General features: G+C 44.7%; 1 protein-coding gene across 2 annotated transcripts; it reads right to left on the reverse strand.

The window, feature by feature from the left end:
• Window positions 1-7,486: 7,486 nt before the first annotated feature.
• TBL2 (transducin beta like 2) lies at window positions 7,487-12,881 on the reverse strand. Of its 2 annotated transcripts, XM_036279491.1 has the most exons (7): window positions 12,732-12,881; window positions 11,321-11,451; window positions 10,874-11,058; window positions 10,261-10,412; window positions 9,794-9,920; window positions 9,085-9,237; window positions 7,487-8,918 (listed from the first exon to the last, which is right to left on the reverse strand). In XM_036279491.1, the coding sequence occupies exons 1-7, from the start codon at window positions 12,859-12,861 to the stop codon at window positions 8,456-8,458; spliced, it is 1,341 nt and encodes a 446-aa protein (XP_036135384.1). In that variant the 5' UTR covers window positions 12,862-12,881; the 3' UTR covers window positions 7,487-8,455. The 2 variants fall into 2 exon arrangements, with proteins under 2 accessions (XP_036135384.1, XP_036135385.1); XM_036279492.1 differs by lacking the exons at window positions 11,321-11,451; window positions 12,732-12,881 and having other exon boundaries at window positions 10,897-11,006.
• Between the last annotated feature and the right edge of the window lie 731 nt (window positions 12,882-13,612).

Here is a 13,612-nt window from a genome sequence, read left to right on the forward strand (position 1 = left end):
TTCAATGCAATCCCCATCTAAATTCCAACAACATATTTCACAGAATTAGAACAAATACTTCAAAAGTTCATATGAAACCAAAAAAGACCCCAAATAGCCACAGCAATCTTGAAAAAGAAGGACAAAGCAGGAGGGATCACAATACCAGATATCAGGTTATACTACAAAGCGACTGTAATCAAAACAGCCTGGTACTGGCACAAGAACAGGCATATAGACCAGTGGAACAGAACAGAGCACCCAGAAATGGACCCAAGACACTATGCTCAATTAATATTTGACAAAGGTGGCAAGAGCATACAATGGAGTAAAAACAGCCTCTTTAATAAATGGTGTTGGGAAAATTGCAACAGCTACATGCAAAAAAAAAGAAAAAAAATGAAACTAGACCATCAACTTACACCATACACAAGAATAAACTCAAAATGGATAAAAGACTTAAATGTGACCCGTGAATCCATAAAAATCCTAGAAGAAAACGTAGGCAACAAAATTTCAGACATCATATGCAGCAGAATTTTCACTGATACATCACCTAAGGCAACAGAAACAAAGGAGAAAATGAACACATGGTACTACATCAAACTAAAAAGCTTCTGCACAGCAAAAAAAATAAAAACAAAAAAACCATCAAAATGGAAAGGCAACCCACTGTATGGGAGAATATAATTGCCAATGATACATCAGATAAGGGGTTAATTTCCAAAATACATAGAGTGCTCATACAACTCAACAAAAGGAAGACAAAAAACCCAATTAAAAATGGGCAGAGGAGCTAAATAGACACCTCTCCAAATAGGACATACAAATGGCTAAGAGACATATGAAGAAATACTCAACATCACTAATCATCAGAGAGATGCAAATTAAAAACAACAATGAGGTATCACCTCACACCTGTCAGAATGGCTGCCATCAACAAATCATCAAACAAGTGTTGGCGAGGGTGTGGAGAAAAGGGGACTCTAGTACACTGCTGGTGGGAATGCAGACTGGCGCAGCCACTATGGAAAACAATATGGTGTTACCTCAAAAAATTAAAAATTGAACTGCCATTTGACCCAGTGATCCCACTTCTAGGATATACCCTAAGAAGACTGAAACACCAATCAGAAAGAATATATGTACCCCCATGTTCGTAGCAGCAGTATTTACAATAGCTAACAGCCCAAATGTCCATCAGTAGACAAATGTATAAAAATGCTGTTGTACATATACACAATGGAGTACTATGCAGCTGTAAGAAAGAAAGATCTCTTATCCTTTGAGACAACATAGAGGGACCTGGAGAGTATTATCCTAAGCGAAACAAGCCAAGCAGAGAAAGACAAATACCACATGATCTCATTTATTTGTGGAATATAATGAACATAACAGTCTGAGGAACAGGGTATATCCAGAGACCCGGAAGTAGGGTATAGACTGACAACTCTCAGAAGAGGGGGTGGGTGGGAGGGAAGAGATAAACCACAGAACTTATATGCATATATGTATAACCGATGGACATGGACAATAAAGCTGGATGGGGGGGATGGGGAAGAGGGTATCAATGGGGAAAAAATAAAAAAAATAGACAAAAACAAAACTTTATGCACCTTTTCTCAAGATATTAAGTCTCTGAAACATGAGTCTCCTGGATGGAATACCTATAATGCATGTCCAGGGAGACTGGTGAAAGAGATGAAGGGCTTAAGAAGTACAAATTGGTAATTACAAAATAGTCACAGGGATATAAAGTACAACACAGGGAATATAGTCAATATTTCAAAAACTATGAATGGTGCCAGGTGGGTATTGGAAATATCAAGGGGAATACTTTGTAAAGTATATCATTGTCCAATTATTATGCTGTACAACTAAAAGCAATACAAAATAATATTGAAAGTAAACTAATTGAAAAGATAAAAAAATGCAAAAAAGAAAAAAAAAATGTGTCCATACACAAGACACTATGGAGGGCTTCAGTATCACAGAATGACCAGCAAATGAAAAATGCTCCTGAGGGGCTGGGTGCAGGCGGTGGGAAGATTGCACTGACCCTGAGAAAGTAGTCATAATGAGGGTGAGGAAGAAGAAAAGGGTCCCTGGGATGTAACAGCCCACTGTTATGATGAGAATTACATCTTAAACTCTCTATGTATTGTGTGACTTAAAAGCCTACAAGTCAAGTCTGTTCCTGACCCTAATTTTTTAAAAAATATGTTTTTATTGATTTTTCAGAGGGAGAGATAGAAGCATCAACGTGAGAGAAACATCGATTGGCTGCCTCCTGCACACCCCCACCCCCACCCCGGGACTGAGCCCCTGCAACCTGGGTATGTGCCCTGACTGGGACTCGAGCTCGGAATTCTCAGTTCATAAGATGATGCTCAACCATCTTAAAGCATACAGGTTCTGGGAGTTTAAAGGACTTATGCTGGTTAAAGGCTGCACTATCCCTGAGTTAAGTGTTGGAAATGGGCTCTACAGAAGGGACTGTCCGGAAGAGAACCCAAGGGGGCACTCAGTGATTGCAAGGCCCAGGGCAAGTGTGGAAGATTCCACAGAAGTGGAAGTACTTTTTAAATATATTTTTATTGATTTTTCAGTGAGAGAGGAATGGAGAGAGAGAAATATCGATGTGAGAGGGACACAAGCCCCCTACTGGGGATTGAGAGCCCACAACCTGGGCATATGCCCTGACCAGGAATCAAACTGGGACCTCTCAGTCCACGGTATGACGCTCAACCCACTGAGCCACACTGGCTGGGTGGAAGGGAAAGTTCTTTTTTTTTAAATCTTCACCCGAGGATATTTTTCCATTTATTTTCAGACAGAGTGGGAGAGAGAGAAACATTGATGTGAGAGATAGATAGTGATTGGTTGCCTCCCACATGACCCCAACCAGGGCCAGGAACTGAACTGCAACCAAGATACGTGTCCTTGACTGGAATCAAACCCACAACTCTTCGGCTCCAACTGCTGAGCCAAACTGGCCAGGGCAGAAGTAGAAGTTCTTTTACTTGACTAACCGGCCCTATGTTAGGCTACAAGGATACTAAAATGAAACAGACATGTCAGCTGCCCTCCAGACAATCAGTGAACAAATAAATGACAATACACCATGAGATAGAGATGGAGGAATGTATAGACTTATGAAAGCATGGAGAAGCCATTAAGTTAAGGCAGTTTCTAAAGACTCCTGAGTTAAGGTGATGGCCATGTGACCAGGGGCAGGTACTGGGGGATTTCTGGTGCTAAGCAGTGTGTGGGACAGTCCCTTAGAGGGTCCCTGGATGGCTCCCCTGCAGCTTTTCCTCCACTGGGCATTAGCAAGGAAACACTCACCTGTAGGGATAGGAACACACCCTGAAGGAGGGCAGTAGCATCTGAATAACATTCAAAATCAAGGCAGAGGAGCATAGTTGCAGTGGTTCCCAAACTTTGGTATGAGAATCACCTGAGAGCTAATAAACACAGAGGTCTGTTAAAGCAGTATAGGACCTTTGTAGTTATCCCAGGTTCCAGGTGATTCTGATACCTGCCACAGCTTGAGAACTATTATGAACCTGAGCTCTCTGAAACCAGACTCTCTGGGTCTGAATCCCAATTCAGCCATGCACCTCCTAATTGACCTGGGCAATTCTGCAGATTCTCCATTAGTAACATGCAAGTTATAATAATATCTATTCTGAAAGAACTGCTGGGAGGGTGAAATGAGTTATCACTACAGCACTAAGAACGATGTCTGAACTGTAATGAGTACCCCCTGAATGTTTGCATTATCAAATCTTTTACCTGTGACAGAAAGGTGTCATTAAGAAAGAAAAAGAATAAAGGAGAGGGTGAGAAGTTAAAACAGGATATTCAATAAGAAATTTAGCCCTGGCCGATTTGGCTCAGCGGTTAGAGCATCGGCCTGTGGTCCTGAGAGACCCGAGTTCGGTTCCCGCTAGGGGCGCGTACCTCGGTTGCAGTTTGTCCCCGGCCCTGGGGTCGGTTGTGCAGGTGGCAGCCACTCGATGTGTTCCTTTCACATCAATGTTTCTCTCTCTCTCTGTTCCTCTCTCTCCCTCCCACTCTACCAAAAAAAAAAAAAAAATGGAAAAATGTCCTCGGGTGAGGATAAAAAAAAAATTTAACTGAGTTTTTTTATAAAAACAAACAAAACCCCTGCTAAGCAACTAGCTAGCATAAAGCCAGTAAGCAGTTTGAAATGTTTAAAAAGCTGAGTTCACTTGCTATGGTGACAGCATCTACAATGAAAGCAGGAGGAAAAGCTCCATCAGTTAATTAGAGAGAGAGTTGGTATGCTCAGCTCCCCATGTTTTCCTTTTTAACCTGTCAGATTGATCATGGGATGTGATGAAGTAATGATCAAGGTGTGAATGGTTTCCATACTGGTATCCTGGCTGCAGATGGTCTGTGGAATACTTGGAAGAACTTAAAGGTGAGAACGGAGAGCCAGTAATGAGGCTGATACCAGTTAAGAAAATATTCAAGACTACTTTCACATGTCCACAACTTTTAGAGTTCTGAGATATACCAGGCTGAGCCCCCAACAACTCATAATAAAATACTGTATTTCTGATGTGTTAAGGAGAGTTTAGTGAACTTGAAGCTTCAGGGAAAAAATGAAGTGTGGTTGAGGTTAACAGTGTTAGAGAACTCCTTCTGGAAGGACTTGTCTTGGCCCTCCTCCAGCCATGCCCCTGTTCATGCAGAATAGCCCTTGGAGGACCAGGGAAATGTGACTACTCATGCGTTGCCACTTCACCCACCAGGAATCAAACTGGAACCTCTCAGTCCATGGGATAACGTTCAAGCCACTGAGCCACACCAGCTGGGCTATATAGCTTCATTTTTAATATTTCCCCAACTTTTTATTCTGAAAAATTTCAAACCCACAGAAGTTGAAATAGTAATATTAAAATATTAATGCTGCCTTCATACACAAGGATTTTTGATAAAAACAACACAGTGGCCTCTGCTCTATATTAATATCCACATACCTTCTCCATGCTTACAAGAGAAGCAAGCTCATTTTTAGTGAGAGGAAGGAGCTTTCTGTTCTCAAGAAGTCTCTGTAACAACTTTTTTGGTAGTTCTTTCACTCAGCTCATTAGAAACACAATGAATTTATTCCCATTTTACAGATGAGGAAACGAACTCAGAGAGGTCAAATGATCTACCTGCTCAAGGTTTCAAATCAGTTAAGTGATCCAGCTGAAACCCGAACTGAAGTCTTATGACTTCAGTAACTCAACATTCTGTGGTCACTTCCCCTCCTGGATATACAATGAGGGTAAGACCAGAGCCAAGTAGATATGCAAAGAAGTGTTTTAGTCTCATTCTTCTGACAATCAGAAAGCTAATATTCACGAGAACCCATGTGCATAGCACTATCAATCAGAAATCTGTTATTAGGAACATAAAACCAGTGGAAATCAGGTGTGGGAGGATACTTACAGAAGGTACTGACATTTCTGTCAACTGCCCTGGTTTGAGTTTATTTACTGAGAGCTTATTCTGTCCCAGGTACTGTGCTTGAGATACACAGCAAATCAAATAGACAAGGATTCTGCCTTTGTGGAGCTTATATTCGTGGGTTAATGGACAATCCAGAAGCTGCCAATAAGAGGCTGGTGGGCTGCATCTGGCCCACATTAGTGTTTTGTTTGGTCCATACGATGCTTAATTTTTCTTTATATAACACTGTTAACTTCTAGCTGCTCTGAAACAGGCAACTTCTGCTGGATTCCTGAATGATAAGTAGTAGCCACCCCTGCCCCTTACCCAGGATACGTGCCCTCTGGGGATCACTTCAGTTCCTACCATTTCCTACTCTCACGCTCAGAAGACATCTAATTCATGCAATTACATTATCCACTTGACATCCATAAGCACTTAAACCTCTGAAGCAAACAAATATCCAAACAACAAAATTTCAGATAGCATTAAGAAATACAAAATAGCCCTGGCCGGTTTAGCTCAACGGTTAGAGCATCGGCCTGCGGTCCAGAGAGACCCGGGTTTGGTTCCCACTAAGGGCGTGTACCTGGGTTGCAGTTTGTCCCCGGCCCTGGTTGGTCGTGCAGGTGGCAGCCATTCGATGTGTCCCTTTCACGTCGATGTTTCTCTCTCTCTCTTCCTCTCTCCCTTCCACTCTATCTGAACAAAAAATGGAAAAATGTCCTTGGGTGAGCATGAAAAAAAAAAAAAGAAATACAAAATAACTAAAATACCCTAATATGATGGATGTGATATGACTGGTGGAAAGGGTTATTTCACATTGTGTGATCAGGGAGCATTTCTCTGAAATGTAATTGAAACTGAGACTTGATTTATGACAAGTTAGCCAACAGAAAAGAAAAATGTTTCCAAGCAGAGGGAATAACATAGGCACAAGTCCCCCTTGAGGTTGGAAATAGCTTGGTTGAGGAACAGCAAGGTTGAGGTGGTGGGGAGAGTGGTAAAAAGAACACATAGGAAGGAAGAAGCCAGATTGCATATGACCTTGTGGACCATGGTGAGAATTTTGAATTTCAGTCCAAGTGCAATAGGAAGCCTTGGAGGGGTTTTAACTGGGGAACAATATGATCTGGTTTACATTTTCAAAAGATCACTCTGCTATGTGTAAAAGTGATTTAATGAGACAAGAAAAGAAGAGAGACCAAGGAGGAAGCTATATTATCCAGTATGTAATAGTGTCTAGGACCAGGGTGGTAACAGAAAAGATGCAGAGAAGTAGCAGATTCAGGATATAATGCAATCTGGAATATAACCAATAGAATTTTTTTGTGAAGTAGATGGTAGTAGTGGTAGTGGGGTGGAGGGAGTAGTGAAAGCGACTAATTAAGGATAACTCCAAGGCCGTGGCTTGTTCAAATATTTATGTGAATGGGAGGTAAGAGAGGTCCCAGTTTTAAGGAAAGGAAATAAAAATCTGATTTTGGATGAATAAATTTTACCTAGACTCAAGTCTTCCTAGATTCCTCATTTTCTTTATGTCCCACATCCAAGCAGTCCTTAAATCCAAAAATTCAAACTTCTAAATACCTAATCTCTTATCAAATCTATTCCTTTAACTTCAACTTCATATCCATTGCCTCTGTCCTGGTTCAATCCTCTCTCTTACCTTGACTTTTACGATAGCCTTCTACAGCTGCAAATAAACTAACAAAAAGCACTTAATATTAAGCACTTACTAGACAAGTGTACCGCTCTCCCACCAGTCATCTTTGATGACAGAGATCATTCTTTTTGTTGTTGTTGTTGTTGTTGTTGTTTTATCCTCACCCGAGGACATTTTTTTGCATTTATCTTTAGATAGAGCGGGAGGGAGAGAGGAAGAGAGAGAGAAACATCGATGTGAGAGAGACACATCGAGTGGCTGCCACCCACACGACCCCAACCAGGGTCACATCACATCCCAAGACCCAAACTGCAACCAAGCTATGTGCCCTTAGCAGGAACCGAATCGTGGACTCTCCGGTCCGCGGGCCGACGCTCTAACCGCTGAGCCAAACCAGCCAGGATGACAGAGATCATTCTTATTCATACTTGTCTCTAATGTCTTAAACTGTGATGGGCAGAGTAGGCACTCAAATGTTTAACGACCTGAAAAAGTGTCCCCCCCTCCAACAGGATATAACATCCTGAAAAAGAAGACTCCATTTTGGGATTCTATGATTCCTCCATACAAGTTAAAGTAGTACCAGATACGAAATGTATAATCCCAGAAACTTCACCTTCCCAACGAATGTTTTTCTTCCTAATTTAGTTTCGAACTAAATGTGTTTGAGACCTACTTTTACCCATTACTTAATAAATGATATTGGACAACAGATAACATATACTACTACTCTTTTCTACGTTTCTTCCAAATCTAGGGATCCCCACGTCTTTCTAAGGAGGTCAAAAGATTATTTTCCATTTTACAAATAAGAAAACTGAGGCACAGAATAAAATCCCTTTACTTTTTGCTGGTGTTAGCTACTTTGCCTGGATTAAGACTAGCCTTTCCCTGACCCATATCACAGTTCTGTATTTGGAAGATATCCCAATCTCCCACCCCTGCTAGTACTCAGGCATTCTTTAGATTTTGCCTCTACAATTACAAACTTCTTTGGATACCAGGGTGTATTGCCACAAGGTCAAAGACCATTATCCCTGTCTCTATTTACCACTCTCCTCAGTGCCCAATGAAGACAGATTCTACCCTTTGGGCCCAGGAAAAAGCACCTTGGTCATTATACTAGGAGGTCAAGTAAGATAGGAGTCATAACCAGCAAGAATAGAGAGAGATCTAAGTAGGCAAGAACAGCTTCAATGGGGAAAAAAAGAAAGGGGCCACCATTAAAAAAAATCAGGATACCCCTTTCAAAAGGTTTCCAGCTGGGGAATACCTGGGAAGAAAAGAGGCAGCAGTGGTGGCAGCAGCAGGCCAGATCCTTCCTGCTGCACCCTCCTGGAGTCATTTCTTCAAGGCACCAAGGCTCTTCAGGGCCTCCTGGGCCTGGGTCAGCTGCTGTTGCAGCCTCTGGCGGGTGCTCTCATTGGAAGCTCGCTTCAGGAGGCCCTGCATTTCTTCCACCACTGCCCGGTGGCCAGGGGCATTATGGAACAGCCGCACTGCTCGGTCCCCACAGGAGGCCAGAAGCCGGCCAGTGATGTCAAAGGACAAGTCAGTGATACACTCCCCATGGACGTGCTCAAAGCACTCTTCTTTCTCACCCCGCCGGGTATTGTAGAGATAAATACTGCTGCCACTGGCCAAGGCCAGGACTTGGGCATCAGGGGAGAGTGCCAAGCGGCACGGAATGGTGCTCGCCTCTTCAAAGCGGCCTGTCCTCAGCAAGTAGGGGTCCTGCTGCTTCTTGTATTCCACATCTGTGTCCCACAGTTTCCATGTACCATCCTTGGAGACAGAGGCCATCCTGCAACATGGAAAATCCCAGCTCTAATGCCAATACACCCTAAGGAGAGGGCACTGGGACAGCACAAAGGGATTCAGTTAGGAAGCCAATTCCACTGCTATGTCTACTTCCTGCTGAGGATCAGATACCCCACCCACTGGGAAGAAATCAGAGAGAATACACTCACCTCCGGGAGTCATTGGAGAAAGCAAAGAAGTGAACAGCTGCCGAGTGGCCCTTCAGTTCAAAGGCTCGTACAACCTCTTGGAAGTCACCTTTTTTCCCAAAGCAGACTTCCCAAACTTTGACATCCGGGGTGAAGCCACACGATGCCACAAACCTGCCATACAACCCAGGTTCCTTTAAAACTTAATTTTAAGGGTATCTTGTTTCTGAAAAACTATTAAGCTTCTTCCTTAAGAAATTTAGCATCCTATATCTAAATAACATTATTTTTTTTAAGTTCATATATACATGACCTCAGTTCATACACACAGCCATGCTATAAGATACATAGTACCCCCACTCAAACTTTTAAAAACTATAAATGAAGAAATAGAGCCCTGGCCGGGAAGCTCAGTTGGTTAGAATATTGTCCTGATATGCCACGGTTGCGGGTTCAATTCCTGGTCAGGGCACATATAAGAAGCAACCAATGAGTGCATAAATAAGTGGAACAACAAATTGACGTTTCTCTTTCCCTTCCCCCTCTCTCTAAAACCTCAATACATAAAAATTTAAAAAAGAAAGAAAAAAAGAGACTAGGACTTAAACCTAGGTGTCCTGATTCCACACTGTATACTCTTTCCACTATTTGTAGCTGGCTCACTGCTCTGCCCCTAGACCCCAGCTCCAACCTCTACCCATCCGAGATGCCAAAGTCCCTCTTTCCTCACCTGCTACAAGGGGATATAGCAGCATGTGTATTGTTCATCTGGTTGGTGTTAATGGTAGATAACACCTGACCTTTCAGATTCCAGATGAGGATAGCTGTGTCACTGGAAGCAGTCATGATGAACTTTCCTGAGGAGTGAGGGGAGTGACATAAGCTGAGGTCAATTACTTGACCAACTGTCAATCTCCAAAGAGACACTTATAAAGGCCTCTACTGCCCAAAGTACCATGTTTCCCTACCAGGCCAAGGGTCAACACAGATAAAGACTTTGCTAAAGAATGTGGTTCTTACCTGCCTTCCCTGGGGATTTACTATGGCTCCCAGACTCCAGGGGAACATAGAGCCAGAGCTCTTTTATCATGCTGGGGCTGAGCATAATGCTGAGAGACAGCATTAACTCCTTCAGCACATATGACTAGGGCCATTCCCTCCTGCCTTGACAAGCTCCACCCTCTGAATGCCTCTTACCTGTGTCAGCAATGCCAATGTTGATGACAGGTGCCTTGTGCTTTTTAGGAAAGTCCTCTGGGGTGGCTGTGAAGGTATATCCCCCATCCTCTCGCTTGGTCATCTTAAAGACACGGAGGGTATCTCCATTGGCCAGCCAAACAATGAAGGCTCTAAAGATAGGTAACAGACAAGTCACTCACTTACTTGGACACAGAGGCCTGTGTGTGCCAGGTTCTATGCTAGATTCTGAAGAAAATCAAGATCTCCTCTCATGCCCTACAGTCCAGCCTTACAACTTAACCCCTTGGTTCAAAATCTCTTAAAACTCTCCATAAGATAACCTCTAATAGTTTTTGCTCATTTAGTTTCTCTCTAGGATGTAGAAATCATCATAGCTTCCAAGACTAACCTGGAAGCCAGACTTTGGTACTTCCCAAATAGTTTCCTTGCTATACAGCTGCACAGCCCTCTAGGGAGCCCCAGGCAGTGCTCAATCTATCTGGATGCTCTTTTTCTGCTACCCAAAGGGAGACTATGAATCTCCCCATCATTATCCCAAACCAGGTATGAGAAGGCCATAAGCCTGGGGCTGATTTTCTGCAGGCAAACTTGAGGATCCACCCTGTCCCACCTGCAGTCAGGGCTGAAGCGCACCAGGGTGGCATGGTCCAGCTCCACATTGGCTCTCATGCTTCGGTGCTCCCTCTGCTGGAAGTCCTTTGTGCTCCAGATGCGAACGGTGCGATCATCTGCACAGGTGGCCAGGTACTTGCCATTGCTGCTAAAGTCCATGCAAGATATGTTCCCACTGTGGCTCTAAGGGGAAGGGTTGCAGGAAGTGTGAACAGGAACCCCTTGGGCAGATGGTGAACCCCAATGTGCAGACATAACTCCAGGGCCCTGTGGCCTGGATTAACAGCAAGATGCTGATAGGATGTGATGAGAAAGGATAGAATGGGGCATCCAGACTGGCTTTGGTCAGAGACTGAGGGGTCTGTAATATGCACAGAATACTGCAAAGGAAAAGTCTGTGAGGGTGTGAATCTTTGTATGTGTGTTGTACGTGGTACCCATGTACCTTCAGTGCTGCAGCCAGGAGGCGGTGGGTGAAGTTGTGTTGTTGAGGTTTCTCCTTGCGATTACGCTGTTGCTGTTTCTGCTTCTTGGATCTCAAGGACTTGTCAAGTGGCAATCCATTTGGTTTTTGGCCTATAGGGAAAGACCATGTCATCCATCCATTACTCACTCAGTAAGCATTTACTCACCACCTATAACTGGCCAGGTATTGAGGGGAGCAACAAGAGATGACCAGATATGGCCCCTGTCCTCAACAAGAGAGAGTGAATGTAGTTAAAACCAAAGGCTTTGGAATCAGACCTGGGTTTGGATTGTGATCTTAAGGAGGCCATTTGCTGTTAGTCCATCTAGCACCTCAATGTAAATTAGAAAAGGTGCCCTCTCTGGGCTGGTACAGCTCAGTGGGCACACAACATGGTACTGGAGTGCAAATCCTTGCCCAGACATCCCTACCTAGGAAATAATGTGCACAACTGAACTTTGGGTAAGTTACTCAATTGCTCTGGTCCTTGGTTTCCCAAAGTAGGCATGTGTTAGATCACTGCAGACACTACTCAATTCCTACAGAAAAAAATACTCCTGAGGTCCAAATACAAAGATGCCACAATCTGCCCTCTGCTTACCTCTCCAGCCTTCTCTCACAACCCTCCCTCCCCCACTCCCACTAAAGTCATACTAAATGCTGTTGAGGGCTCCTTGCCTTTGCCTATGTTGCCATTGCTTGGAATGTTCTTCTTTTCTTGGCCTCCTGGCAAACTCTTAAACATCTATGCTTTAAGACCACATCCCTTGTGTTACCTGCTCTCAGTGAAGATTTCCCTGACACCCTTCCCCTCAAAAAGCAGGGCTGACCACTTACCACTATTGGGTTTCCAAAGGTAAGGTGGCCTGACCTCTTCTAGGAAACCTACTCACTATATTTTTCGCTTACATTTTTAGATGTTCTTCTCCATTACCCCATAGTGGACTCCCTAGGAAAAGATCCCAAAACCTACTGAGGAAGCAGGTACACAATAAATCACGGAACCAGTCGGAGTGCTTACAAATGAATGTCGGTCCCTCACCTCCACGCCCATTTTCATTAAATAACGAACAAGTAGCGCGCGTGGAGTTTAGACGCGATCTCGCAGCAACCCTGGGGACAAGCTGAGACTCCAAAGGTAAGGTGGCCTGGCCTCGGCCACCGGGAAAGCGGCAGCGTGAGATCAGGTTCTAACTGGTCTTCCTGAAAGGGCACGACCAGCCGGGCCAGGCGGAATCTTTGTCGGGAAGCAAAGCTCATTCCACAGGAGGAGAAACTGAGGGCCCCGGGGGAGCCGGCAACCCTGCGGGCCCAGACCCGAGGTCGGACCACTGGGAGGTCGGAAGTGAGGTCGCCGCGAGTGGCCCCTGCCCGTTCTGGCCCCACTAACCGGCAGTTCGGCTGCTCGTCTCCTCCTCTGCGCGCAGCCACCCCCGCGCTACCGCCGCCGTCGCCACCAGGGCCAGCAGCCCGACCAAGAGAGAGAGCCCCATCAGCTCCGGCATCTGTGGCAGCTCCATGTCGGCCAGGATGCTGCCACCTCAGCCTCCGGCTGCGCGGCCGCCTGCACGTTCCGCGGGGCCGCGCGCGCACGCGGGGGCGGGGCCTGACCGTTAAGGCCTCTCGAGGGGCGGGGCCGTCTTCTTAGCACAGGGGAAGTTCAGGTGGGTCTTTACTATCAATGGAGGACGTTTGGCTCAGCGGTTAGAGCGTTGGCCTGCGGTCCGGAGAGACTCAGGTTCGGTTCCCGCTAAGGGCACGTCCTTCGGTTGCAGTTTGTCCCCGATCCTGGTTCCTGGTTGGGTTGTGCGGGTGGCAGCCACTCGATGTGTCTCCCTTTCTCTCCCTCTGAACCAAAAAAAAAAAAAAAAGGAAAAATGTCCTGTGAGGGTAAATAAACAAACAAAAATATTACTGGAGAAGGGAAAGGGTAGTTCTGTAATTGGAGAAGGAGGGATGTTGTGGGGGAGGCAGGGAGGCAGGGCATGAACAAAATAAAAAGTAGCATATAAGATTGGAAAGGTCTTACAGGGCCTTGCGGTCCAGCTCGATCCAACAAGCAGAGATAAACCTCCACTGGTTATTACAGGAGACTAGGGAAAAATTAGTGTTTTTGAGATGCTCCAGGTGGATCAGTATGTGTCAAGACCAAAGACAGAAGGAAAACCAAGAGGTGTTTGCTAGGATCCAAGAGGAGGTTGGTAAGGGTGATAGGGGTGGCCTGGAGAGGGGAGAGGAAGTTTAAAAGATTTTTAACAAGACCTTTCTTTC

Source organism: Molossus molossus, unplaced genomic scaffold (genome assembly GCF_014108415.1).
Source record: "Molossus molossus isolate mMolMol1 unplaced genomic scaffold, mMolMol1.p scaffold_m16_p_3, whole genome shotgun sequence".
NCBI lineage: Eukaryota > Metazoa > Chordata > Mammalia > Chiroptera > Molossidae > Molossus > Molossus molossus.

What these genes read in the sequence shown, in the direction of transcription:
- TBL2 (XM_036279491.1), bottom strand. Translation starts at nt 12,861, where the DNA reads ATGGAGCTGCCACAGATGCCGGAGCTGATGGGGCTCTCTCTCTTGGTC. An exon ending in GACGAGCAGCCGAACTGCCG is followed by an intron (nt 11,452 to 12,731) that starts GTTAGTGGGGCC and finishes CTTTCCCTATAG; the next exon opens with GCCAAAAACCAAATGGATTG. An exon ending in TCCTGGCTGCAGCACTGAAG is followed by an intron (nt 11,059 to 11,320) that starts GTACATGGGTAC and finishes CCTTCCCCTTAG; the next exon opens with AGCCACAGTGGGAACATATC.